Source organism: Cyclopterus lumpus, chromosome 2 (genome assembly GCF_009769545.1).
Source record: "Cyclopterus lumpus isolate fCycLum1 chromosome 2, fCycLum1.pri, whole genome shotgun sequence".
In the NCBI taxonomy this organism is placed as follows: Eukaryota; Metazoa; Chordata; class Actinopteri; order Perciformes; family Cyclopteridae; genus Cyclopterus; species Cyclopterus lumpus.
Genome location: NC_046967.1, coordinates 7,309,400 through 7,336,360, shown reverse-complemented (window position 1 = coordinate 7,336,360; position 26,961 = coordinate 7,309,400). Strand labels below are relative to the sequence as shown.

The 26,961-nt window shown below is 46.5% G+C and overlaps 3 protein-coding genes across 9 annotated transcripts; 2 read left to right on the top strand and 1 right to left on the bottom strand.

The window, feature by feature from the left end:
- Positions 1-4,585: 4,585 nt before the first annotated feature.
- Positions 4,586-8,746, top strand: LOC117743888 (L-threonine 3-dehydrogenase, mitochondrial-like). 3 transcript variants are annotated; one of them, XM_034551848.1, is made up of 10 exons: positions 4,586-4,700; positions 5,684-5,853; positions 5,951-5,993; positions 6,157-6,227; positions 6,379-6,528; positions 6,654-6,826; positions 6,945-7,035; positions 7,187-7,279; positions 7,402-7,578; positions 7,671-8,746. In XM_034551848.1, exons 2-10 carry the CDS (start codon positions 5,694-5,696, stop codon positions 7,808-7,810), a joined length of 1,098 nt encoding a protein of 365 aa, XP_034407739.1. In that variant the 5' UTR covers positions 4,586-4,700; positions 5,684-5,693; the 3' UTR covers positions 7,811-8,746. The 3 variants fall into 3 exon arrangements, with proteins under 3 accessions (XP_034407739.1, XP_034407721.1, XP_034407729.1); XM_034551830.1 differs by having other exon boundaries at positions 4,592-4,700; positions 7,402-8,746; XM_034551838.1 differs by having other exon boundaries at positions 4,603-4,711; positions 7,402-8,746.
- Positions 5,896-11,029, bottom strand: c2h8orf74 (chromosome 2 C8orf74 homolog). Of its 5 annotated transcripts, none has more exons than XR_004611139.1 (5): positions 10,915-11,029; positions 9,823-10,006; positions 9,393-9,619; positions 8,958-9,308; positions 5,896-7,465 (listed from the first exon to the last, which is right to left on the bottom strand). XR_004611139.1 is itself a non-coding variant. In XM_034551861.1 (4 exons), the coding sequence occupies exons 1-4, from the start codon at positions 10,960-10,962 to the stop codon at positions 9,270-9,272; spliced, it is 498 nt and encodes a 165-aa protein (XP_034407752.1). In that variant the 5' UTR covers positions 10,963-11,029; the 3' UTR covers positions 8,650-9,269. The 5 variants fall into 5 exon arrangements, 1 of the variants encoding a protein (XP_034407752.1); XR_004611144.1 differs by having other exon boundaries at positions 9,179-9,308; XR_004611145.1 differs by having other exon boundaries at positions 9,199-9,308.
- A 4,765-nt stretch (positions 11,030-15,794) lies between these two features.
- Positions 15,795-26,854, top strand: rp1l1a (rp1 like 1a; the record flags this gene model as incomplete). Its single annotated transcript, XM_034546779.1, has 8 exons — positions 15,795-15,953; positions 16,109-16,501; positions 16,580-16,844; positions 16,952-21,168; positions 21,907-22,800; positions 22,886-23,578; positions 23,711-24,019; positions 25,346-26,854. Coding segments are annotated over 8 exons (7,329 nt in total), but the record flags the coding sequence as incomplete, so codon positions are not given.
- Positions 26,855-26,961: the final 107 nt, after the last annotated feature.

The following is a 26,961-nucleotide window of genomic DNA, read 5'->3' as shown; positions in this document are numbered from 1 at the left end:
TAACGTCCGAGGAGATCAAAAAAGAAAGAATTTCTTTATATATATATATATACATATATAGGAGAAGTATGCTTGGATTTTTCTCTAGGGTTTTTTATTGAGAAAAAAATGAGACAGAAAAAGAGACAGAGACAGATCAAGGTCTCTCCCTATAATTACAAAGATAGCACGGTTGCACTCTCTCCTGGTGAAGCCTTCGAGGCGTCACTCCCTGTCCCTTCATATTGTATAAAGACTGTTCTATCAGCCCGGGAACGGCACCGTTGCTTGTAAATTAATTTGGGGTCCCTGTCAGTCGGGGGCCCTACTCCTCTCTTATCTGGCAGCGTAATATGGGAAGCTGAGAGGCTGGGGAGATACTGCTGAGAGCGCTGGAGGAGAGGAGGTGAGGAGGGTAGAGGGGATGGGGGGGAGTGAGTATTAAAGAGAAGAGAGATAGATGGGAGGAAAGAGAGAGGCAGGGACGAAACAAGAGAGGCGAGTGAGAGAGGCGAAATGGGTCCCTGCTGGATGTCAAGAGCGGATTCGATGAAGTACCTGACTCAGTGATAAGTGAATATGGTCTGGTATCCTATTTTCACACACACGCACAAACACACACACACACACACACACACACGTTATTTGTCATCCGGACTGGACTCTACACCGAGAGGCCTTTTACCTATGAGCACTATTTGTCCCCGTGTCACAGCCCGCGGATAAATCTTCTCCCGAGGATCCTTGTTTTCAAATCCACCCCCTATTATCGAAGGTCCAGCCCTCTCATGACCACATGTGCTCAACACACACACACACACACACACACACACACACACACACACACCTCTGACCCCTTCAGTTGTTTCTAATTAACCCCTCACACACTGTATGTAGCCTCAATTCCCTAAAGGCGATAAATAGGCCTGCCTACAATCCCATTAGTGGCCGGAGTCATGATGGTGAATTAAGGGAACACTGACTGAACGCTGGCCAAGCTCGTTCATGCACAAGAAGAGCCCCGTTACATTCTCCGGCTGGATTTTTTTATCTGCAGAAATTGTCTCTTTACCTCACTCGGTTTATCATTAGAAATATCTATTTGCCAACAACATGTGTTTATGGCAATTATATAACGGTGTCCTGATATAACGAGACTGTTTTAATATATTACAGGCCTGTGACGAGTAGCGCATGTTGAGCTCAAATCATTTGTGGGCGGCATTAACAAGGAGGAGGCAAAATCCAAAGACAGACGCTAATTAATAGAGATGCGTAATATCTGAGAGGCTTTTATTTTGCTTATTCAAAACCGGCTGCACTGTTTTTTTTTCTAAATATATTTAAGCCAAATGTCTTTGAGGAAGATCGTAACAGCTCCATTAATTTGAGAGACAATGGGATTCATTGTTGTAGATTACAATACTCAACATTACATAAAGTAATAAGCATTATTATGGATGTTAATGCATCCATAATAATACTCCAATTATTTCTACTGACTGGGGACATTTTGCAAATACTTTTACATTAAGATTTTGAGTGCACGACTTTTGTGTTTTTACACTATGGTATTGCAATTTTTTTATCCAAGTAAAAAGTTCTCGATACTCCTCCTAACACGGCCGATTACAGAGGAGAAAATAAACGGGGTGCGACGCGAACTACAATTAGAAGGAAATCAGTAGAGTTTGAATTAAATGCATAATTCAAGCACAGTTTCCACTGCATGTGTGGCCACTTTTGCTTAAAACATTTAAGCAGATAAAACTGAAACTTTTAAGAATAAATGGACTGTATGATTATACATGTGAATCCCCTCTGTAGCTGCCAAACGTTACTAAAAATAAATGCTGTTTTCCACCATAATACATAGTAAGGAGGTTAATAATTTACTGTAAACTGTATTGTTTTGACAGCATTTGTACTAAAGGGCATCACTTCATAGTGTTATTGTAAGTTTTGGTGTGTGTGTCAACAATAATTATTTCCAAATGAAAAAAATGATATATTGTCTGCCGCAGCAAAAAGAAAGAAAAAAGGATCCTATTATTTCATGTATGTGAGGCAACAATGAGCAAAACAATCGTGGAATGTGTGCATACTACATCTTCAGATATTTGGCAGACCTCCACAACGGCAAAAAACAAATGAACAATAAGACATGCATCATCTATTGTGCCCATTCTGCACAGCTGGAACTGAATCCACGAGAAACAATTGGTTCATATCCAAGAGCGTTGGGGTGCAGAGGTAGACGGATAAATCCTGCTGTATTTATTGGCAAACAAAAACACACCATTTTTGGCAATGTTTAGTGGACACTTTTAAGTTCACCATCCAGTAGTTCCTGTAGAGATCAAGCAACTCCAAACATAAGAATTTAGAAAAACGCTACTGATGCAAATGCAAAAAAACATAATTTGATGTACATTTTACATCTGACAACTGCCTTTTGTGGTTATTCCTTCAGCTATTCGATATGATAGATAATAACGAGGAAATTAATAGGCCACAGCAGACCCCCCCCCCCAAAAAAAAAGGATAAAAGTGGTAATTATTTTTCTTGTGTTCGATGGGCCAGCAGGCTGGAAAACAGAGCGGCATCCCTCTTGATTACTTGGTATCTAGTGCCACCTGGTGGCTTCCAGCAAACACAGACATGCGCACAAATATCTACAGTTCAGAAGAAGGAAGAAAAAGTTTGCTGGAAATGTAGGTGTTTTCAAGTAAATTATGTCCCATAATGTAATGTTTAATATTTGATTTCAGTTATCATTAAAATAATGATGTTTTTTTTTTTTTACCGTGTTGGTCTCAGAGCGTGCGCACACTGCAATGCACGACACGGATTAATCTCTTGGCGTGCAGCGGGGAATAAATCATTTGAACATAATTAGCGGGGGGCAAGGTTATGACTGACACCCAATTCCATCTTAATTACAGGACGGGGATTCGTTCCGAACACATCTCAACTGAGTTCATCACACCTGCCATTGGTCTCGTCGATGTTCACAACAACTGGACGATAGCGTGTCCTCGTGTGAACTTCTGATAATTAATAATGAGCAATTAATAAGCCCGCATTTGTTTGCATACAATGAATGGAGCCGACTGTTCCTGTCATGCAAGGGGGGGGGGGGCAAACTGGGGCCAGCGTAACAGGGGCCACTTAAATGATCTCTGAAACTAAGCATGCATTTTAGCATTCATCAGGTAACTAGGAACAATGTTTTATTCCACCCAAAATTGTTGCAGCTATCAAATGCACGACTTAACACAGTCATATTACAGTATGCAATATGCTTGGCACGCAAAGCCGACACAATATTCCAGTTATTAAAGCTAATGACTCATTACAGCTACACTTGAGAATAAAGCAAGAGGGAACAATGTGTCACGAGGAGCTGACGGGGCCTTCTGCAGTGAAATAAAGTATATAGCGTGACTCAGACAGCCACAGCTAGCAAAGAGACGGATATAGAAACACACAGAGAGACGGTGACAGTTATCCACTCACGTCCTGGACGTCGCAGTTCGTTGTTCTCTCTTTCATTGAGACGAAGCCTCCGTGTCACGTCGGTTTGTTGGATGGCTAAAGTCCTCGTCTCTTCTCTCCGACGCCGCTAGCTTACTTTGGTGTCACTAAACGCGGGAGCGGGCATAACGAGCAACGACGACGAACATGTTGGTCCCCAGTTTCATTTAAATACTGTTGAGAAATGTCCAGTAAAAGTGTCCAGTAAAAGGCCAGAGTTTGGTTGGCTACACAATTCACTTCGCAGTTTCTCGGTGCCGTGACGGTGACACGAACCCGTTGTGTTTGCCGCTTTACTTAAGCTAGCTATAACTTTTTAATTAACTTATTTTCCCAGAGACAGAATTATGTCAGGGTGCAATGTCGTCTTTCAACCACACAGTGGGGGAGGGGGCGCTGTTTCACCCATTTAAGGACACAATAAATGATGTGACCTCAGAGAAAACTATTCAATTATTTTTCGTTAAAGTGACAGCGATAGCTGTTTTATATAGTAAGGATTGTGGTGAATAGAAAACCATGTCAACTGTCATGCAATTCAATAATATAGCCCTGTAATAAACTACTTTAATATATATATATATGTAGCCCCCCTTCTCAGCTGCTGTTCTAGTCAGGGGCCTCATACCCTACCCCTGTTGCATGGGAGGTGCAACTATCGCTATACTGTCGGTGTGGGCTCAAAACTCCCATGCATTTATATAAAGTCAGGGCCCTCATATATATATGTGTGTGTGTATGTGTGTGTTATAAGTGTGGTGTGTGTGTGAGATTCAAAACTGAATGGCGACTTTTAGATTGTAGTTGTAATGTAATATGATACAAAAACACTAAAAAGCACCAGTATTGTCGGTCAACACTTAAAACTAAGCATTTTCACTTTTGCACGACAATTCGCATTATTCTATTTCGTGCACATGTTCCGTTTCACAAATTAGGTGCAGCAATAATAACAACTGGAGCACTTGCAGTTAGAAGGCGAGGTTTTATTTTGAAAACACGGGCTTTATTTTGAAAGTTATAACAGGAAGCTTGTGTTCGAGCCTCTCGAGCTGTCAGCCAATCACGGGGCATCGAACCTCCTCCTCCATAGCCATGCGGACTTTTTTCACGTTTCAACACAAACACTGGCTGCGTGAAGGTGTTTCAAGTCGTCTTTTCATTTCCCCCGATTCACAATAAAGTAAGAAATGAGTAAGATATCACTTTACGTTTTTATCTAAGCAGTTGTGTAACCGTTCACAGCCGGCGTGGCTAATCTTTAGCTCGCGCAGGTAAAGCTTCGGCTAGCTAAAGTTCATGTCAGACGGTTAATGTGGACGACAGCTAGGCTAACGTTACCCGTTATCTAACGTGGGCGGGAGGGTGTTACGTTGGTCTGACTCCACAGAAAGTCATCTTAAGTAGCTACTATTGTTTTGCAACCAGCCTGGCAGGGCTAATGGGTGCTGTTTGCGACCAGAAGGTCACGTCGAAGTCGTAACAAACTATTTGGGGATTTGGTTCCCTATTTTGTCACTAAGCATATAATACATATGTTGAAAGACCATAACGCGTTATCTATTGCATTAGCTATACATAACACACGTGCAATACCAATTGCATGGCTACTAACTTGCTAGGTTGCATTTTTTATTATTGTAAAAGGTGAAGGTTGTTGTTTCGGATTGTGCCACATTAATCTGACTGCCCCATATTATTAAGGGGTGGTCTGGAGTACATATGAAGTGGTCTATATTTAGACCACGTCGGCAGCAGGATGTGAAGCTTAATTTGAGATTACACAAGACTCTATTCACACATAGTGGATGTCTTTATTTCTTCTGGTCCCACTTAATAAATACACAACATGGTAAACTTTTGCCCTGAGAATAATTGCTACGAACAAAACACACAATGTGCAGATGTAATGATAGGCTTAGAACATATTATGAAAAATAGACATTTATTGAAGTAGAAACGTACACTGTTCTGTACATCAGGGTTTTCGTCTGGAAGGTCAGCCTCGTGCCTCTAAGCTCAGCCACACAAATTGCTCTTGACGACACAAGCGTGTTAAGTAACAGTGACGTAACTTTACTGTTGTGCACCATGGCAGCAGCAGATGCACCATAATATGTGGGGAACCTGCCATCGTTGCTGGTAATTACACACTCTTGTTTACAGGAGGCGCGCGATGCAGGTGGTGCAGATGCTGAGGGGCGCGGTGAAGTATGCTGGGAGCGGTCCCCGATTGATCTCGGCGGTGCGCGCTGTGAGTTCATCCTCACAACACTTTGGGATAACTCGTCCCCCGTCCTGCACCAATACCGACCACCCCAAAGTCCTCATCACTGGTTGGTCATCCTCTGTGTCACTACATGTTTTTCCGGTAGTTATCTTCTATAGTATCAAGTCAAACACACTTTTCCCTTTGCTTTTGTATCGTTACAGGAGGGCTTGGTCAGCTCGGGGTGGGGCTCGCCAAGTTGCTAAGGTAAGGAGTGTGTAGATAAGCTCCTATTTCAAATGTTGGCAGTGTCGTTTTGTATTTGCGCTCAGTTGCAAAGGGTTGGGGCACGGCGACGGGACGAAGTCCAACAGTCTTCTCCTCGGTTACCATTTTGTCCCATATGACCATGTTGGCATTTCACACTCAGGAGACGCTTCGGAAAGAACAACGTGATCCTGTCTGACATCCGGAAACCCCCCAACCATGTCTACCATAATGGTGTGTATGCCAGTATAACCTACCCTGTGGAATTCTGCCACCCAAAGAAACAAAACACACTTGATCATGTTCTTTGCATCGTTTGGGCCGAGCAGATATACAAGTCCGCAGACGACTTCTTCTAACTTCTGTGCATGTGTGTCCTCCATAGGGCCGTTCATCTTCTCAGACATCCTGGACTACAAAAACCTCAGGGAGATCGTGGTGAACAACAACATCAGCTGGCTGGTTCACTACTCTGCTGTGCTGTCTGCTGTGGGGGAGAGCAACGTTGCGCTGGCCAAAGAGGTCAACATCACAGGTACATGCGCGTGTGAAACTCCCGAAGACAAGCTGCTCTAATAAAAGCTTCTAAAAGGAACGTTGCAGCAGCGTTTAGCTCCGTCCTCACGCAGACACTTATGCGCAGCCTCTCTCTCTTCGTAGGTCTCCATAACATATTAGACATAGCAACCGAACATGGTCTGCGTGTGTTTGTCCCCAGCACGATCGGTGCCTTCGGTCCGTCCTCACCCAGGGACCCCACCCCGGAGCTGTGTGTGCAGAGGCCACGCACCATCTACGGCGTGTCCAAGGTCCATGCGGAGCTGATGGGTGAGGTGAGACGCGACGGTGCAGACGCACAGACGCCGTTTTCAAATACATATCAGCCTTTTACCACGGAGCTATGTTTTAAAAAAAAAAAATGTTAAAGCTTTGTGTACGCCTCTTTGTCAGTACTACCATCACAGGTACGCACTGGATTTCCGCTGTCTCAGGTATCCAGGCATCATCTCAGCCGACTCTCAGCCTGGAGGGGGAACCACAGGTTAGCAGGTCGTAAAGGGTGAAGTGATTAAGGTGTAATCTACCGAAGGATTAAGAGGGTGGAGCAAGCAATTGTAGTGGGCCGTAGTTTGTGCGGATTAAACAGAAGAGTGTTGGTGGTCCTAATCTTGATCTGTTTTTCCATCTCCCAGACTACGCGGTCCAGATCTTCCACGCAGCTGTGAAGACGGGTAGTTTTGAGTGCAACCTGCGCAGTGACACGCGGCTCCCTATGATGTACATTGGTAATGCCAGACTTGTTTGTTTGTTTTTTTTACTTGAAAAGAAAATTATGTTCATACTGCAATCCGCCTCTGTCCTTCATCTGTTCTGTCTCTCTCCGCTCCCTTCCTCTCCTCCCGTCCAGACGACTGTCTCAGGGCGACTCTGGAGATCCTGGAGGCTCCCGCAGAGTCACTGCTCAGCCGCACCTACAACATCAACGCCACAAGCTTTACGCCGCGCGACCTCACCAAGGAGATACAGAAAGCCCTGCCTGACCTCAAAGTCACCTACAACGTGGACCCGATCCGACAGGCCATAGGTGACACCGCCGGGTGTAAAGATATCTCCGCTTTCACGTCGCGACTACAACCAAAGTTTACAAATCGCTCCCCTTGTCTCCCGTGTTTTCAGCGGACGGCTGGCCGATGGCGTTGGAGGACGGCAATGCGCGGCGGGACTGGGGCTGGAAGCACGAGTACGACCTCTCCGAGTTGGTGCGGACCATGCTGAGTCACATCGCTACGAGCAACCAGCTCGCACAAGCCTCCTGAGCCTTGCGTAGCTTTTATTTATTTATTTTTCTTGCAACGCAATACGAAAGAAAATGCTTTATTTGGCAGTGAATGTAACACTGCAGATTAAGAGGACGTCTCGCCCCGTGTTACACATTAAAAAGGTAAATTAATATAAAATAATAAGACAGGGGATTTAGTATTTACATTATTCAAATTAAACTAAAATACGACCCTCCATATCAGAGGCATAAAACCATTCCAGACCTCCTCGGCCATCATCCAGCTTTTATGTAAAACCAATATGATGCAAGAGCATGCTGGGTACTATCACCGCGTTCAGTCCTCTCTGTGAATGTACTGTATGTAATTATGTATTTATGTTGTATTTCTGAGAATATGCGGATGACTCTGCCAGCCTGCTGTATAGGCAGCCGTCGTCTGTAGCAGCTAAACGCTTGCCTTAAAGCTCCCATCCTGAGAACCAGTTGGCTTTGAGCTCCAGCTTCACTCCCAGCTGGTCACCAATATGTACTATAAGCATAAACACTGAAAGGCTTTACCTCGTGTTACTATAAAAACGGGTAAACCTAGCTAGCGTTACTGTAGGGATAGTTTAAAGGTGCTCGGACCGTAGTTGCCTGGCATGAAAATAAGTGTTTGAGAATGGCTTCCGACAGCCAATTCACTTTTTCACTACCGTAGGTGCTTTTAATATTTATTTTACTGGATTTCTGTTGTAATGATTTTTATCGTTGCTTTCGTCCTTTGCGTTGGACATTCATGAATGTTCAATCAACAGAAGCGTTGGCGGTTCCTTTGAGGGGGAAATGGAGTTGTTCAGTCTTGCAGCTGTACTTTAAGGGCTTAGATCTGTCTCGTAGTTAAAACATTTTTTATTTATTTATAACGCTATTCTTTGCAGGATTTTCTGGTTTTTTTCCAAATAAATACCTGAATGAAACCAGCAACCAATCACAAGTCTATTGTCATTGTATTTGACAATAATCTGACCATTCATGTTGTTAATTAATTGTTTAAATGTCCAGCACAGTAACCCACAAACTTTCCATATTGGGCAATGAAGTACATCCGAAATTGCAGGAAGCACCACAAAAACACGAGAGCTGAAAATGTATGAGAATAAAAGATTTAAGATTTGTGTTTTTCCTCCAATTGCTCCCACCGCATCTCCAGACATCTCCTCTGTCCTCTTTTTGCTTGTGCAGCTTTGCCTCAGCTGGTGCATCTTGTGTATCAGGACCTGTGTTGGAAAGAGTGGGGTTGTAGAGCCCTCTTGTGGCCGGCCCTACCCACTGCAGTCGAAGCTGCAGGATATAACAGCATCTCGGTTCAATGAACCTTTCTTGTTTTTCTTTTTAAAAAATATATTTTTGTGAGTTGTACTTCTTTGTCCGGCTGTTCACCCTTAGTAACTTCGACTTCCCCCAGAGTGACCCTTGACCTCCTCCTGTCGCAACACTGGCGTGAGCTCGGCTTAGTGACGCTGATGCTCCCACTCATGCAGATCTGTGCCCTGCAGCACATGGATATTAGATACGTCAGATACATGATGTGTTAATTGTAGCTGTGTGGTCAGTTGTTACAAAGGCTTCTTTACCTCTGCTAGGGGACAGGGTGTGGGCGGCAACTGCACCTCCAAGTGTAGCCGAGTGATGGACACGTTGGCTGCTCCACCCACCGCTGCCTGGAAAAGCCTCCGCCGGGCAATGCAGGCACCCGTGAGGAACCGGGCGAACTCGTGCCGGTGTACAGGGGTGAAGTTTGGCAAACACTCAGCAGACAGCGCGTCTCTCAGAAGGGCCAATAGCCCGGGTACGTCAGGACCTGAAGGGTAGAAGTCCAGGAGCCTGAGAAGTGGTTTTATTAAACAAAACCCCAGCAAAATAAGGTACTTAATTGTGCTTTGAATGATGCTTAAATTAAACACCATGAAAGCTCTCAGGAAACGGCTCTTGACCGTGACCACCAGGTGAAGCACCTGCGTCACCTTCAAGGCCTGCGCACAGTATATTGCGGTTTGCCCTGACCGTCCAGCTGCGGGAAGAGGCCTTTGGCGACCGCAGTTGCCCGGATCACGGCGGGCCAGGGGAAGCCTCGGGCCGCGGCAAACATGGCGACATCGTACACAAACTCCTGGTGGAAGCACCGCCGCTCGTCGCCGAACTCGGGCCAGGAGAAGTGGCGGCTGAGCCTCGGCAGGCCAGCCTCTCTCTGTCAGACACAAGAACACGCAATCATTATTGGCACATTGGTGTTTTAGTGCTGGTGGAGCTTTTATCGGGCACACAACTCCAACTATTCTGCACCTCTCTCTCTGGATTATGATTCACTCACTTCACACGTTGTTATTGCTGATGTATGTGAATCATTACGGATGTTATTTAGGTGGTTTGTATTTAGCAAGGTTTCTTTTGGAGTTTTTGTCATGCTTTATTTTGTGTATAGCCTTCTAGCTTTTTAAGAATATAGTACACTTGGGATCATCTCGCATAACTTATACAGTTGTGTGGTTCAAACAACACATTACATGAGGTCATGGTATTGTGCTGTATGGTAATCTGCAAAGTAACTGTCTCTGTCAACTAATTATAGTGAAGTAATGTTTGAAACCGAAATGTAGTAGAGGGAAGGTAGCATTACATGAACATACTGAAATACAAATTCCTCGCTCACTCAGTATTTAAGTAACAGTACTATGTCTTACTGATGCTATTATGATTTCATTTCCAGAATGTCACAGTAGAAAACATAAAGTATAGCGTAAATCTCAGTAATGTACGTGGAAGCCATCAATTAAAATATTAGCTCAGCTAATGGCCTCTCTGTGAGCTAGTTTGAGCTAGGTGACGTCATAATAGTTTGTCTCAAGAAATACAGTGGACAGATTTAGGGCCCAATAAGGGTTGTTAAGGTGCTAATAATTAGCAAAAGCATGTGCTTATTAATAGTTTAACGCTAGCTAGCTTAGATGTAACTAGCTAGCTAGCTCTCTCAGTCGGTTACTTCATGTTTGGGTGGATTATGTTCGTGTTGTCAACTTCTTGGCAGCATTTGAAGGCTCTTCTCGTTGATACAATAAAAACATGGAAGTTCCCGGTGCTTATTCAATATGCGCCTACCTGCTGCCTCGCTATCTGCGCTATTTCACTCTCAGTGAGGGACTCCATTCTCCACGAGCGACAAAAGCGCACCCGGGTTTGTATTGGAGACCGACGGAGGCGCGTGCGTCGCCTGTTGACGCGATGACGTCACACGCACCGGACGAGGCAGCGGATGTAACGTTCGGGCAAAGAAGAATCAAGTTGCTTCACTTTGAGGTTTCTGTCGTATTACCAAACGTGAAAGAACAATACAAAATAATGATATCACCATTTAAGTAACGCATAAAACACGATGATATCATCACGTTGTTGTTTGGCAAAAATAGTTGAGGTGACACCTGTTGTTTCCGAGTTTTAATGGCGACTGTTTTTGGTTAACAGTTGACAAAAACTGCTAAAAAGGAGCGCTCGGTTTACACAAACACGCCGCTGCTCTGTCGTTAGTGTCGGGGAGTTTGTTTGAACAGTAACTGCTTTAATGCAACAAGATATATCTGTCCACGACTACAGATGGGCTCGGGCTAATCCTCTTTCACGTGAATCCCACTCCTCCTCTACTTGTCTGTCCCCCTCCTCCCTGTCTTCTCCTCCTTTGGTTTTTCAAGAAATAAATCGCAGGAGATTTGGGTTTCTCATATAAAGACAGCAGATTGAGGGTGACGTCAAGGTGGCCATCTTCCGGTCCTGTATCTCAAAAATAAAAGTCGTAAGAGCCCCTCTGCATTTTGGAATTATCTTTCTTTTACAAGCGATTGTGTATTATTCACATTTGAAAGGTAAATGTATATTTTATTTATGTATGTTTTATTCATTTTGTGTCCAGCAGTATCTTAAGGAAATTTTCTACAAGATAAATGTATCCCAAAAAGATTATGATAACATGTGTGCCTTCCCACTCACTCCTCATGAATACTTGAACGTGTCATGACATAACAGACCGAGTTCTCTACCCCTAAGGGTCAATGGTTTTGATTTGTTGAGTAAAAGAGATTTCTGGAGGCCAGAAAACATCGATTTATCCGACTAGGGTTTTGTTGCAGAACATAACCAGGCATCAATATGAACATGTGCTCTTTGTGCACATTTGAAAACCTTTTTGGACATTTTTGCATTTTTAAACATCTGGTCGTCTGGTTTGTATTAATAGTGTCCCATTATATAAATTAAATGCATTATTATTATTATTATTATTAGAGTTTTTACACATAGATTCCTTTTAGACAATCTTCAATCTAATATATTTAGAACCTCATACAGCAATGATATATTTTGTAAATTATTTTAAATCCTTAAAATATACAACAAACAATAAACCTTATGAGGCTCTTTATGACTTTACAGCGGTGTTAATGATTAGTCTTTTTTTAAATTGTTGGCACTAAATATTATGCGAGCCTACAATAGTCCCGTAATATCTCATTATTTAGCCTTTTATTTTGAAAGAGAGCCGCCCAATGTGACTTCGGAGTGGTGATACCGATGAGTCAAATGCTTTATACAAGTTTGTCAGTTTTTAAACATTACGCTAGCCTATAAGGTGTCCGTAAAAAAAAAAAAAACTCAAACGCGCGGGCGAGACGCCTTTATTTGGAAAGTCCAAAATCAGTGTGCTTCCGGTCTGTGAGCTGCTGACTTGACACGTGTCTTAACGTGCGCCTTCACATCGACGACCAGCGCGGAGAACTGAGTGCGCGGCGATGCTCGCGACACCACCTGACTTCACCGTCCTCGACCTGCACGTTCCCCTCCGGATGCGTCATCCCATCATTCCTTTCGGCATGTGTCCATAAAAGGTAAGACTGACTCCCCCCCCCCCCAACTCCTTTTTGATCAACACTACGCATCTTTAAACTCCTTCAGATTGGGCCAATAAGACCTGCTTGTGTAGGTGCCATGTTATAGCCATGTCGCCTACACACACACACACCGTCGTCTGTTTGTTTGTGTGTGTGTGATCCAGTTGTGAGGACGAGGTGAGTCACACACACCTGCTTATTGGATGGGAGGCAGAAGGGGTTGAAGAGGTGCAAAGAGGAGTGAGTGGACCTCCTAAAGTAGGCCACGCAACATCATAATCATAATAATCTCTCCCTTGTTTTCCTCCTCCTTTGTCCCGCTGATTGAGCCGATCACACGAGTTTAGTTCCCATTCACGAGGAGAAGAAAATGTGTCTCCTTGATTCCTCGACAGGGAATACTCGTTAGCGCCTACAGTCTTCACAGAGACCGGCTGCCATCGGCTCCTGTCAGTACAGGAACCTGCTCAACCCCGACTTCCTGTCTACCCAGAATTCTCCGAGGCCCACCTGCTCTGCCTCTCTCATTAGAGCTGGTGAAGCGGTGGAGTGTATTGTCGAATGGTTTGAGAGATTCTTTCTCCTTCCTGGCTTCCTATTCAAAGCTCCTTTAACGCTGCAACGCGGTGCCCCCGAGCAGCAGCAGGAGACTTTGCTTTGATTGAATCTGAAGTTTAAGGACTTTCCATGACAATAGTCCCGTCCAAAAGTCCCACAATTTTGTTTTATTTTGTAGGCCCAGATTTACTTAGAGTTTAAACGCCAGTTTACATTTTGCAGTAATTTAAAGCAATAGGAGCAGTTGGGGTTGTCAGTGATTTAACTGCCGACCCCCCCCCCCCCCACCCCCCCGCTGTCAGACAGATTGTCTTTGGTTACAATCCTCTCCGACTACAGCTGTGTGTGTGTGTGTGTGTCTGTGTGTGTGAGAGGAAGACACATAAAGAGAGACAGAGAAAAAGAAGGGAGAAAGAGGGTGCAACGAGTGCTGATAATTATAATATAATATGTAATATCTCTGATCGCACGTTAACTCGCACACACCCTGTGCTAGCAGACGTCATATTTGCCCACGGTGACATATTTCGCTCTCCCATCCACTCGGTGGTGAATTTGAATAACGAAAAATTAGCATGTGCCCGCTCTCCGGGTCAGATGCAGGGACGTGCATAAGAACGTCACTTGTATTGGCCTCACCATAGAAACCTCCCCTCCTCCTTCTCTCTCTCTCTCACACACACGCACACACACACACACACACACACACACACACACACACAGTCTCTTAAGCAGGCTTTTCATTCTATGCTTAGCCTCTCCTCCTCCTCCCTCATCCCCTCTCCGAGCACCTGATTAGGCGGCCATTTTGCCTGAGAGCCATTGAGACGGGGGCTCTGCTGTACATCTTAGTGTAGCCTGTGACTCGAGCATCAGACACACACACACACACAGATTCGAACCGTTAGTTTGGACTCGACCGGTCAGACCCGGCACGGACAGATCCTACTCCAGCTTTTTCTCATCTCTTTGGACCATGTTTCCTGAATATGTGAGTAGTGCACCTAATGTATGAGTGCACCTGTGCATGAGTTGTCAAATTAGTGGTAGGAGTTGTTCTGAAGTTCTTATGTAGCCATTTAAATGTCTTAAAATTGGGAATGGGTGTAGAAACGGTTCCCTAGTTGACTTTAAAGTTACAAAGATGGGTATATAGTTGACATATAGTGACAAAGGCTTAGTGGTAAAATAATATAAACCACATGGTGATATAAAAATGTATCTACAGTTGATATATGGTAGTAAAAGAGGTTCTATTTATCTTTAAAAAGTTCCCCAACTTGTTTATATTATGCTCAAAGAACCAATGTCTTTTTAAAATGTCTCATCAATGTGCTATCAAGGGTGCTTTATGTCTTTTATTTTTATAAGAAGTAAACTGGGCTACTCGTACTGTAATTCAATGTGATGATCTTCTGACAATCCATATGTTTTGAGGTCGGCCTCAGCGGGGAATATAATTCAAAACTGTGCAAAGAACAGGCCTTTAGGTTCAGTATGGCCGCCCAACCGTCTCCTCCTTAAGCGGCGTTTTGTTGCTTGGAAACGATGTGATCGCCGGCACCTTGGAAGCCGGTGATTTAGCAGCCCGCCTTGTGGCGATGTTTTATGTCTACAGTCTGTGAGTCGAGGATTAAGAAGCAGAGCGTCACGTTGAGTGTCGTCAACTCAGAGCAGTGACTTGGCCTCCAGTCCAGCCTCATGGGACTTCTAAAGCCTGGCTAAGCCTGCGCATAAGCGTCACCTGGTTTTTCTTCCATAGGTGATAGAAAGTCTTCACAGTCATGATTTAACATCCCTATTATTTTTATTGAATAAAGCAAGCACCGTGACTCTGAGCTAGAGTCCCAAAAAAGTACTGTACGTTGTGCAAGCTGCTCAGAAACAGGACAGAAAGTTCCAAATGGGATTTCTAGATGTGTCCTCGGCCGCTCCACTAAATATAGCAGGCTGAGGGAAGCTCTGTCTTTAACATGTACTGTATATAGATTATAGATGTGCACGTTGCTGCATTTGATATTATGGTGTGTGACTATTTTCTGCCAATCCATCTTTTGTCCCAAATGCATTTAAGATAATGTGAATTTGTGGGAATCTTTATGGAACGTGGTAATTTTTTTCACCACTTCGGTGATCAAATGGAGGAAATACGGCAAGAAAACAACGCTTATAGGTTTACCTGGCAGCTTACTCGATTAATTTAGACAACAAAATGCTTCCTCTGCTGTTGCCAAATGACATATGTAACACTCTTATACAGCAGGTAGTCCTGTTAGTGGATATCCTGCCCCCTATATATCTAACACCCTGATTAGTTCTTATCTTGTGAGTGTGATTAGAAAGTGTTGGAACAGCAAAACAAAAGTCAATGTGACACTTAAATTGGAAAGTTAAATTAATCTTTTGAGAACATTTGTAATGCTTTGTTCGACTGCGTGTGTGTCCCTCAGGTGTGCGTGAGGTCGCAGCATGCATTCAGTCCACGCAGAGATGTGGGACCCCCGTCCCCCGTCTAAACATGCCTCGCCCCTCCCCCCGCGGCCCCCCTCCAACTTGCACCCCGCCCATGTGACCACAGCCAGCCCGGCCAAGCGGATCACCTTCTACAAAAGCGGCGACAGTCAGTTCGGGGGCGTCAGGATGGCCGTCCACAAGCGCAGCTTCAAATGCTTCGACGCCCTGCTGGACGACCTTTCCCAAAAGGTCAGTGGGACGAGAGGTTTCTTTTGAAGCTGACCGAGTGGATGCACCCGCACTGTAGTTGTTTCAACCCCGGCAACAGCATTAGCTCAACTTCCCTAAAAGTCCCATATTGTAGAAAGTGATATCCATATATACGTGTGTGTGTGTGTACACAGGTGCCCCTGCCATTTGGCGTGCGGACCGTGACCACTCCCCGCGGCATCCACGCCATCAAGCACCTGGAGCAGCTCCAGGACGGCGGCTGCTATCTCTGCTCTGACCAGCGCCAGGCCAAACCAGTCAACATGGAGCTGGCCGGCAAGCGTCCGAGCATCTGGCACCACCACAGCCGGAAGCCCCAGCGGCCCGAGTCCTCATCCGCAACGCCGCCTGGCCATTCCTCTTACAGGCAGCGACGGATCCTGCTGGTGAAGAACAGCGAGCCGGGAATGAGGAGGAGCGTGGTGCTCAGCCGGAGGTCCACCAGGAGCCTGAGGGCCTTTCTCGATGAGGTGTCCGAGGTGATGCAGTTTCATGTCCGCAAGCTCTACACTGCTGAGGGGCGCAGGGTACGAAATGTTTTTTTATTTGTTTTGCAGGTGACACCCAATTTAGTGGATACTGACACTGTGTGAATTTGTTTCCAGATTGACAGCGTGCAAAGCCTCATGACTTGTCCTGGTGTGTTGGTGTGTGTCGGTCGGGAAGCTTTCAGCCAAGTGCTGGTGAACTTCATCAGGAAGAGCTCAGATGAAAAACTGCCCGGTCTGGGCAGCAGGTCTCCTGTTCTAGGCCCCAGGACTCCTGGTAATGGGGCACGATCTCCTGCTGCTCAAGGAGTGAGATCTCCACCTCATGGAGCTCAGTCCAGAGCCAGCGAGTACAGTGAAGGGCCTGAAGGCAAGAAGAATGGTGAGTTCTTTTGGGTAAATACCCAAAACACAAACGGAAATTTCAACAAGAGATCTAAAGTAGATAAAAGAGTGCATTGACATTCCTTTTTCTCTCTCTCTGTTCAGTAAACTTTGGTCTGGAAACCAAAAAAAGCATCATCCACCCTCGATCTGATTCCTCAAACCGCTCAACCCGTTTCTCCTTGTCTTCAGAGAAGTCGTACGGCAATGGTGTCAGCGCCTCCTCCCACGCCAGGCCGGCTATTATGAACGACGACATTGAAAAGCGGGTCCTGGTCAACAAAGACGGCAGCCTCTCAGTAGAGATGAGGGTGCGTTTTCGCCTCCACAATAACGAGACCCTCCAGTGGTCTACACAAGTAAAAAAATCCCCATCTCTGAATAATGAATGCTGCCCACTGAGCCAGGCCCAGCCCCACTACCTGCGGCAGGGTCAATCAGAGAGCTGCTCTGACCCTGACTCCACAACCTTCGACCCTGAAGGTGGGGACTATTCCAACAAACCTCTGCAACGTGTGTTGGAGGGGAACAACTGCCCCTGCTGCTACCAGAGACCGGAACAGCAGTACGACTTGTGGGAGAACCCAGCCCACCGCCTCAGAAAGCCTCCTGTCCCTCCTCCACATGAATCCAGCTGCACACACACTGTGATGAGACACACACACTCTTCCAGCTCTTCCTCGTCGTGTAATTCCAGGAGGCTGGTGCGCTGTCGAGCCCGGGTCTCCAACTGCGGAGGAGGTTCGGAGCAGAGCCATCTGGTGCAGGAGGAGATGTTTTTGACGGAGCAGGTTGAGCGCAGAGTAGAGGTGGAGAAGGATGAAGAAACCCATGTCGAGGTGTGCAGAGTGAGCCGATGCTGCAGCCGAAGTGAAGTAGACCGACGGCCTCTTAGCAGGAAGTCAGTCGAGGATGAGCTAATGATGGAAGAAGAGGAGGAGCGTGTTGCGTCTGCCATCAGTAGCTCCTCCCATGTCCTTCAATCGCTGATAGAGGACCAGGATGATGACCTGCTGCCCAGCGCTTCACAGTGCTGTCATAGCAACGGACCATCTCCATGCCCGACCTCCCAGACTCGCCTGGATGACGAACAGACCAGCAACGTCTCGGCCGGTTCCGTCCACTCTAAAGAACACAAGAAGGGTGATGAGGAGACAGGAAGCAGAGCCGTATCTGCGGCCTCTTCCTGTCACTGCGGAGGAGCTGACCCGCATTCGACAGCCGAAGCGGAGGAGATGGATCGAGCTCCAAGCTCCAAGTCCAAAACGAGCAGAGCCTCCTGCAGGTCCAGCAAAGCCAAGGTCGCAAACTCAGAGGAAGAGGGGGCTGCAGATGATGAGGATGAAGATGTAAAAAGGGTTCTCAGTGGCTTGTCTGGTCACACAGAACTTTCTCTGCAGTCAAGGGCATCCAGTGTATGTCTTAATTGTGGCGGCTGCAAACGAGAGGTCAACTCTGATTCAAACAGTAGAGCATCGCAGAAGTCCCATCATTCCAAACCAGCCTCTTCAAAGCCCCAAACACCTCTCTCCAGCCAAGAGGTTGGCAGCGATGGTGAGGATGATGGCTCCGAAGGTTCGGCCTCGTCAACGCAATCTAACAGGACTAACCTCACCAACAATGGGCGCTGCTCTGCATCATCAAACGTCCTGATGGGAAGTGCACCGAGTGCCATGTCCAGAACGTCTAATCCGGAGTTGGCAGGAAAAGAGGAAGTTAGGGCTCCTCGTGCCGCCTCAGCCACAAGTCACAGGTCAAATAGGTCACACAAGTCTGGCTGTAAAGGCAGTGGTGCTGAAGAAAAAGACGAGGGGAGAAGCCCGAGTGCCGTGTCGGCTCAGTCCAACATGTCCAGCAGGTCTCACAAGTCCAACTGCAGTGCAACAGCTGACATAAAGACAAGAGAGGAGGCAGAGGGAGAGTACACTGTGGAGAGAGCACGGAGCTCCTTGTCAGACAAATCTGGTGCTTCGGCAAAGACCATTGCTTCAGCCAAGAAGGAGGATGCCACTATTGAAAGAACTCCCAGTGCACTTTCTGTTAAGCCTGACAAGTCGCAAAGACCTGATAGCGTCTTGTCTGCTAAATCAGCCAATTCAAATGTGTCAGTGAAGTCCGGCACATCTCACAGGTCCACTTGCAGTCACTGTGTGAGAGCAGTATCTCCAGCTGATGAACCCAAAGCAACTGGACAGGAAGAAGGAATTGAGGCAGAGGAGCGAGCTGTGAGTGCCATGTCAGCCAAATCTAATCTTTCTGCCAAGTCCGATAAATCCCATATGTCCACCAAAGCTCCAGAAAGGTCACTTTCTTCCAGGTCTGAAACTGGAGAAGCCGGAGAAGGAAGGGCAGCGAGTCAAAGGTCTGACAGATCGGTCAAGTCTTCAATGTCATGCAAGACTAACGATGAAATCGTTGGATCGCCAAGCTCCAAGGAAAATGAGATGCTAGAAGATGAACAGCACAGAAGTGGAAGTGTAATTTCTGCTCAATCAGCCTCCTCTGCCAAGTCCGGACGCACAAATTCTCCAGCCAAAGACACGGCGAAGACAAGCGACAGAAGCCCCAGCGCCATGTCGGTGAAATCGCACACCTCTGCGAAGTCCTCCAAATCACAGAAGTCGAACCGAACCACAGCATCTCCAAATCCAAATGAAGACGATATTCCTTCTGCTGAGACGAATGGACAAGCGGAGCAAAATGAAAATGGCCGGGTGGCCAGTGTCCTCTCTGTAAAGTCAAAATCATCAGTCAGCTCCCGTACGTCTCACAAGTCGACCAGGAATCTCAGACCGGTGTCAACAAATCCAAACGTCACCATTAAATCACCAGACAATGAGGAAAGAAATGGGAGAGCACAGAGCGCCGCATCTGTTAAATCTACAGTTTCGACTTCATCACGCAAGTCCAATCGCAATAGAGCAGCAGATGAAAATGTTGTGGAGGTCAATGCACCACAAAGTAAATCTCAGGGCCAAATGCTCTCACCCAGGAGTGCATGTCCCTCGCGGACCCAGTCACCCAAAGCTGGCCCCAGTGTCGGAGAGACAAGAGGGCCCAGTGCCTTGTCGGTTACCTCCACCATCTCTGCAAAGTCTGGCAAATCCAAATGCAGCTGTGGAGCAGCTTCAGCAAAGGACGTAAAGGAGCAAGTTAATGAGGAGCTGGAAAATGAGGAGTCTTCTGATCGGGCTGCCAGCGTCCTGTCGTCCTCAACCAAAAGGTCGAGGAGAGATTCGGGAGGCACAGAGCAACCGCTGAGTCGAAACTCTTCGGAGTCAGTCTCACTCGGGTTGCCAGAAGACCAAGACACGGTCGACTCTGATAGTGGCAAGTCCAGTGTTTTTTTTCACACAACCGCTGAGAGAAAGAGAAGAGTGAAGACAGCAACTCCTTGTGTCCACGAAAGCACAGAGCAGTCTTTAACAAAGGAAGAAAGGGAGGAAACCGGGTCCATCATGTCTCAAAAGTCCAGCTGTAAAACCACTCGCAATCGCCCAGCAGTCGACATCCCTACTATCGAAACACCAGGAGGGAGTCAGCACAGAGGAGAAGAAGCTGGGGAGCAAACAACAGAAAGAGGAGCCAGTGCGTTTTCAGCCAAAAGCAGCCAGTCCCACAAGTCGTCTTGTAGCTGTGGTGTCAAAGCAGGAAATTACCTCGAAACAGGAAGTGTGAGGTCTGCTTCAGCGACTAGCATTGTGGGCGCGCCCGACAGCAGGACTACATCTGCAGGTTCACCAGCAAGTGCTAAAGTTCAGAGCAAATCCCCTGCAAGTGCCAGCGCCAAGAAAGTTGATGTAGACAGAAATTTAGGACATAACGTCACTGAAAATCAGGCCATCAGTCGACCAGCTAGCAAGGCCATTGGGAAAGAGGATATGGCAGACAGCAAGAGTCCCTGTGGTCTCAAAGGAGAGGATTCAGTCAAAGATCAAAAGGCCAAATCCAGTGGCAGTGTCAAAACGTCCAGTTCCCAAAAGAAAGAAATGAAATCCTCAAGCCCCTGTCCCGTCCACAGCCCCAGACCAGGCAGCAGAGTGGAGACACGTAGTGAGAGCCCCCTGTCTCGCTCTCTGTCCGCCGCCGACATGCTGAAGGAAACCATGGCTGATGCGCAACAATCGAAGGCCAATAAAACCAGTGCGAAGTCCACAACGAAAAGGCGGGAGAGGAGCAGGAACCAGGCGGATCAGGAGGAGCTGGAGCTGTCACCCGCCTGTCTGCCCAACGCTTCCCCCAACGAGGTCGTCAGCGACTGGCTGCGGAGCATTCCCGCGAACAGCAGCATGCTGGCGCTTGGCGACGAGCCGCACGAGGAGGTGGTGGAAGAGAAACCCGAGGAGGATGAGGAGGAGGAGGAGGAGGAGGAGGAGAAGAAGGAGGAGGAGGAGGAGGAGGAGGAGGAGGGTCCAGAGAAAGTTGAGGAGCAGGAGACAGCGGAGGCTGAAGAGGGAGAAAGAGAGGGAGCTGGATGCGACGCAGCAGAGGAGAGTCCGGCTCCAGGTGATGCAGTGGGGGCGTCTTCCCGCCCCAAGACCCTGTTGCTGACTGGTGATACTCTGCCCAGGAACATGTGTTCTTCAGCCGCAGTCATGAAGGTTCTCCTGAGCTCCTCTCTGGGTCGATGTCGGAGCATGCCGGAGGTAAGCCAATGAGGTCAAAAGATTATAATCACAAGATGTATATGTCTTTAGGATCAAACTATGTAGGCTGCATCTAACAGCTATTTATTTACAATATGTATCTTATAAATTATCCAAAATGTGTCTCAAAATACATTATTAGTATTTTAAATTATAATCATATTCCATCCATCCATCCATTTTCAATACCGCTTATCCTCATTAGGGTCGCGGGGGTGCTGGAGCCTATCCCAGCTGACTCATATTAAAGAGAGAAAAGCAACAAATCTTCAAATTTGAATAGCTGGATTAAAGACGTACTTCTTTTCCAACGCTCAACGCTTTTCTCCAACAGAAAACATTCATATTCGCATTTCATTATATACGTTTTAAAGGATGTTCTGTATGTTACACATTCTCTGCCATCTTCTATAGGTGTCTCCAGTTTATGGGCGGAGACTGAGCACATCAGCCAGGGGCCTCTTGGACTGTTTGGCCCAGCTCCAGCTCATCAAGCCAGCATTGAGCCCTGGCTTTGACCCAAAGAAGGACCAGCACTATGAGGAAATCATGGCCATCCTTCAGTCCCTCTGGCTCACTGAACCCAGGAACACTGAGAAAGAGGAGGCCAAGGAGGCCAAGGACGTTGGCACAGAGCAGGTGTCTCCGCCAAGGTCCTCATCCGGGCTGGGAATGAGCAGTGGCTCTGGCGGATCAGGGAAGGAGAATGGAAACCCACCTGGAGGTGAACCGACGGCAAGCAAAACAAAAGAGGCCTCTTTACATGAGGATGGGGGAGCGGAGAAGGTGGTCGAAGAGGAACCGGCACAGAGTGAAGAACAATGTACAGTCCCTCCGAGTCTGGAGAGCGCAAAAGCTCCCGACAACCCCTCGTCGTCGGACAAGAGCTCTGCCAATGACAGCTCCAAATCCCCCACCGATAATGAACGCGAGACGGCGGATGACTCCAGCTCCGCCACGCCCTCGACCGTCCTGCGAGCACCCTTGTCAAAAAGACAATCCCAAGACCCCGATCCTGTGTGGGTCCTGCACCTCCTGAAGAAGCTGGAGAAACAGTTCATGAGGCACTACATCAGCGCCATGGCGGAGTTCAAAGTCCGCTGGGACCTGGACGACAGCCTCGTGCTGGACGCCATGATGGACGAGCTGAGGGACGAGGTGAGCCGACGCATCCAGAGCAGCGTCGAGTGCGAGGTGCAGAAGATTCAGAGTCGCGCCGGCAGAGGGGGCAGGTTGCCCCGGCCACCGCAAAGAGGGAACCTCTCCAGGGAGTCCACCGTGACGGAGAATAGGCGTCGGATACTGAAGGTAATTCAACCAAATCCTCTTTGCATCCATCTCAGATACTGACGCTTGAATAGGCGGAAAGATAACGCCTGATTTTATTTTTCAGGTCATGAAAAAACAGTCGTTGAAAACCGCCGAGTCCTTGAGCGACGACGACACGACGGGCGAGTTCAGCGACCAGCGGAGCGACGACGAGTACTGCCCCTGTGACGCTTGTGTCCGCAAGAAGATGGAAGCCCGGCCTTTCAAAGCGAACCCGCTGGCGTCCGAAGCACCAGTGATGATGGAGTTTGACCTCCTTAAGATACTGCAGCTGAAGAAAGACCCTGCGCCCGCAGCTGTGACCGCACAACCTGCGGCGGGGGGAGGTGATAACAATGTCGCAGACGAGGAGGGGAGGAGTTTAGAGGTACTGCAGGAGGAAGAGGAGGAGGAGGAGGAGGAGGATGATCAAACTAAAGAGGATATCAAAGCTCACATTGTTTTAGAGGAGACGATCCCAGAGGAAGATGAGGAATTGGCGAAAGAAGAGGATGGGGATGAGGCAGGAGAAGAGGAGGAGGTGGAAGTTGAAAAGGAGGAGGAAAGTAGTGCAGGTGATGAGCAGCAGGGAGAAACAGGTGGTGAGGAAGCAGGGGAGGAGGAGATGTCAGAAAATGGTGAGGAAGAGGAGGAGGCAGAATGCCACTGCCAGTCTGATATAAATGAAGAGGGAGAGGAGGAAACAGCAGAAGGAGAAGATGCGGAGGAAACTAGCGACAACACAGGTGAGGACGATACAGGGGAGGAAGATGAGAGAGTAGGGGAGGAAGAGGGGGAGACAGGAACAGGGGAGGAGGAGGAGGAGGAGGAGGAGGAGGAGGAGAGTGACAAGGAGACGGTAAAAGAAGCAGCAGCAGATGAAGGAGAGACCACTGAAAAAGACGAGGAGGAGGACGAGAAGGAGGAAGAGTGTGAGGTGTCTGAATTTAAGAAGGAAGAAGAAGAAGAAGAAGAAGAAGAAGATGAAGAAACAACAGGCAGGGAAAGTGGAGGAGAAGAGGCCTCCGGGGAAACGGAGGATGATAACGCTGCAAAAAGAGAAGACTCCACGCTGGTGGAGGAGTTTGGGAAGGGAAACATCAGTGCCTCAGCAGAGGAGGAAGATGATGGAGATGGGGAGTCACATGAAGACGAAAAGGGAGGAGAGAGTGAAGAGCAGGGAGCGGAGGCATCAGAGGAGGAAAGAGCCTCATCAAAGGTAGGATGAATCAAATTAAGTTAAACTTTGACCTTATCTACTTGCCGTAGTTTAGCACAAACAGTACAGTACATGCACATATAAACATATAAACTTAATAAATCATTTATATCACATAATAATGTAATTTTTTTGCAGATATAAGGACATTTTGAGAAGCAAATCTAATTATCTGTGAAGCTTTTGTATATGCCGCATAAATAGATAATGAATAATTGATACTATAACACAATTGTGGTCTTATTCAAATTTTATTGTGACTTTTATATTTATATTATCCAATCAGAAACCAATACAAATTCTAATTTGAATCTATATAGTAAGGTTTACACTCAATATAATTGTATGACATTCATTTATTTATTTTACTTGGTTAAATATTTAGGATGCAACAACTCTGTTGTGCTCTTTTAAAAAAATGTTAAAAAGTCGATTGGATAACATAAGTGAGCGCACAAGAATGAACTGACGTTCTAGTTTCGAATAGCCATTTTAGCACCACCTTTATTTAAACACACCTGAACATGAGTGCCGGGTTAAAGTCTACTGCACCTTCACGAGGAATCTGACCTGCTGCAGCCTGAGCACTAATTCTAAGCCTGTGGGAAAAAATAATCTGGCTATCCAATTAGAAGGACTGAACAAATCTGTTGTGTAGGACAGCTCTTTAACTAATGGACGGCTGCTGTTGTTGTCACTCGCAGTCTGTTGACTAAAACAACGTCATCGACTCTGTTACTGCAGCCTCTCTGCACTGACTGACACTCATTTTAATACCAACTATTACTTTTGCTCGTGGATGGACCACGAAGAGATGAAAAAGAACCACAAAGAAACAGAACCACTACAAAGAGACACAAATGACCAAAAAACACAGACAAAAAGACCACAAAGAGACACAAAATGACTTCAATAACACACAAATGACTTCAAAGAGACAGAACAACTAACATAACACACAAATTACTTCTAAGAGACAAAATAAATGACTACGAAGAGACTCTAAACAACTTTATCGAAACACAAATGACTAAAAAGAGACACAAAACGACCAAAACACACACAAAATATTTGCAAAAAGACACAAAAGTACTACAAAGAGACATGAATGACTACAAAGAGACACAGAACAACAAAAAGAGACACTAAATTGCCACAAAATCCCAACAAACAGAAAGAGGCTATAGTCTGTTGTCTCGTAATCCGCCCACGCGTTGGCGATGTAACCAACATGAAGCTATAATTACTTCATTAAGTAATCATCCCAGTTGTACCCAATTTCAACAGCTCAGAGATAATTTACTGTTGTCTTGTTGGACCCCTCAGGGCCAAGAGGTGACCGCAACTGAGGGAGAGGAGGCCGACTGCGAAGACTCGGACACCGACGGCAAACGTCGGAGCGACACCAGCGCCGACGACTCGGGACACGAGGGGGCCAGAACCACGGGGGAGGAGGGTGCTGTCGAAGTGTTCCCGTCTGAGGAAGAAGAGGTGCGCAAGAGGGAGGATGGCGCTCTCCTCCATCAGTTCACCAAGACCTCTGTGGAGTCCCAGTCCGGCTCCCTGGAGGACATCGACACAGACGCGCACCATCACCCGGTGAACTCCATTGAAGTGCCCAAAATGGCCACCGGCGGCAGCACGGGTCAGAGGAGGAGTCGCTCGCCGGGCAGGGCCCAGCGGCGCAAACCCAAAGAGACTGACGGCGAACTGGATGACTTTTAACCCAGCTGGTAGAATGATGTAGGCTCACGGACTGCAACCACAAACTCCAACACTCAAAGCACTTTATCTTTCCAGATCCGGCGTACAATCTTGAAACTTGAAACAACAACAGTATCCTATTAAGTTATATTTGTATATTTTTAAAGTTAATTGTACTTACCAAGGGATATGTCTATTACTGTATTGCATGTGTATGAATAAGGTATATTTTTGAAACAAAAAAACAAAAACAAACTCAGTGGACCACAAGTTTATTGATTTATTAATTTACCCAGTACCTCGGAGATATGTTAGATGTTAACTGCCTGTTTCTGTATTGTTCGACAGAACCAGTGTATTGATGCTATCAGTTAAATTCCTAGTCTCGTTTCATTCTCTGGGGTTTGGAAGGTCATCTCCTGGCTGTTACTTAACTACCAGCTTAAATCTGTTTTAAAGCTCTGTGATGTAACCTGATTATCTGAAAGGAATCGTGTGACCTTTTTGAGTCCGATAGGATCGATACCACTTCAGGTCTGAAGCTAAAGCCAGGAGATGGTTAGCTTAGCTTAGCACAAAGACTAGAAGCGAAGGGGACAGCTAGCCTGGTGCTTGGGCTGTACTTTAAAGTTACTTTTGGATCACTTTCCACCCCAAAATGGACAGAAGGAAAAATATTTATTTCTAAATCGCAAACTGTATTTTAGTAGCTTTATTATAAGATGTAAATACAGCAATTATACCTCATTATATTTATGTAGTCCGATAATTGTACCCAAGTTTTATTCCCAGGTTTGAAGTTACAAAAATGGGAGCATCTCTGAGGCAAGCGTCTGGATTTCAGGTTAAACTCTTTCTCTGCTGCTTAAACATAAGAGGTGTGCGTTTGCATGACCAGCAGTGTGAAAAGACAGCGTGAAGCTGATGCCTTACTGTAGCCATGGTTACATGGCGGTATTTGGCTGGAATGGATCAAATCTGCTCGTTAAAAAAATGCTCAAAATATATACTTAAAAAAGTGAGCTGACCTCCAGGCTCACTCCCTAACTGACAAAATCCTCCTGTGTGTGGTACCAAGGGTGGGAGTGTGTGCCTATGCTGCTATCTGTCCGTTTGGCTGTGAACATCATGTACCTCGAGCAAATGACTGTGATAATGTTGACGTGAATAAATAAGTGCACAGGAAGGAAGGTTTTTGCGTCCCTGACCCCCCCCCCCCCCCACCCCCCCCCCCCCCC

Excerpts from the sequence above, each read along its gene's own strand:
- c2h8orf74 (XM_034551861.1), bottom strand. The coding sequence starts at position 10,962 with ATGGAGTCCCTCACTGAGAGTGAAATAGCGCAGATAGCGAGGCAGCAG. Across the intron at positions 9,620-9,822 it reads CCTCTTCCCGCAGCTGGACG|GTCCTGACGTACCCGGGCTA; the intron begins GTCAGGGCAAAC and ends TCTACCCTTCAG. Across the intron at positions 9,309-9,392 it reads CACCCTGTCCCCTAGCAGAG|GGCACAGATCTGCATGAGTG; the intron begins GTAAAGAAGCCT and ends CATGTGCTGCAG.
- LOC117743888 (XM_034551830.1), top strand. The coding sequence starts at position 5,694 with ATGCAGGTGGTGCAGATGCTGAGGGGCGCGGTGAAGTATGCTGGGAGC. Across the intron at positions 6,529-6,653 it reads CAAAGAGGTCAACATCACAG|GTCTCCATAACATATTAGAC; the intron begins GTACATGCGCGT and ends CTCTCTTCGTAG. Across the intron at positions 7,036-7,186 it reads GCCTGGAGGGGGAACCACAG|ACTACGCGGTCCAGATCTTC; the intron begins GTTAGCAGGTCG and ends TCCATCTCCCAG.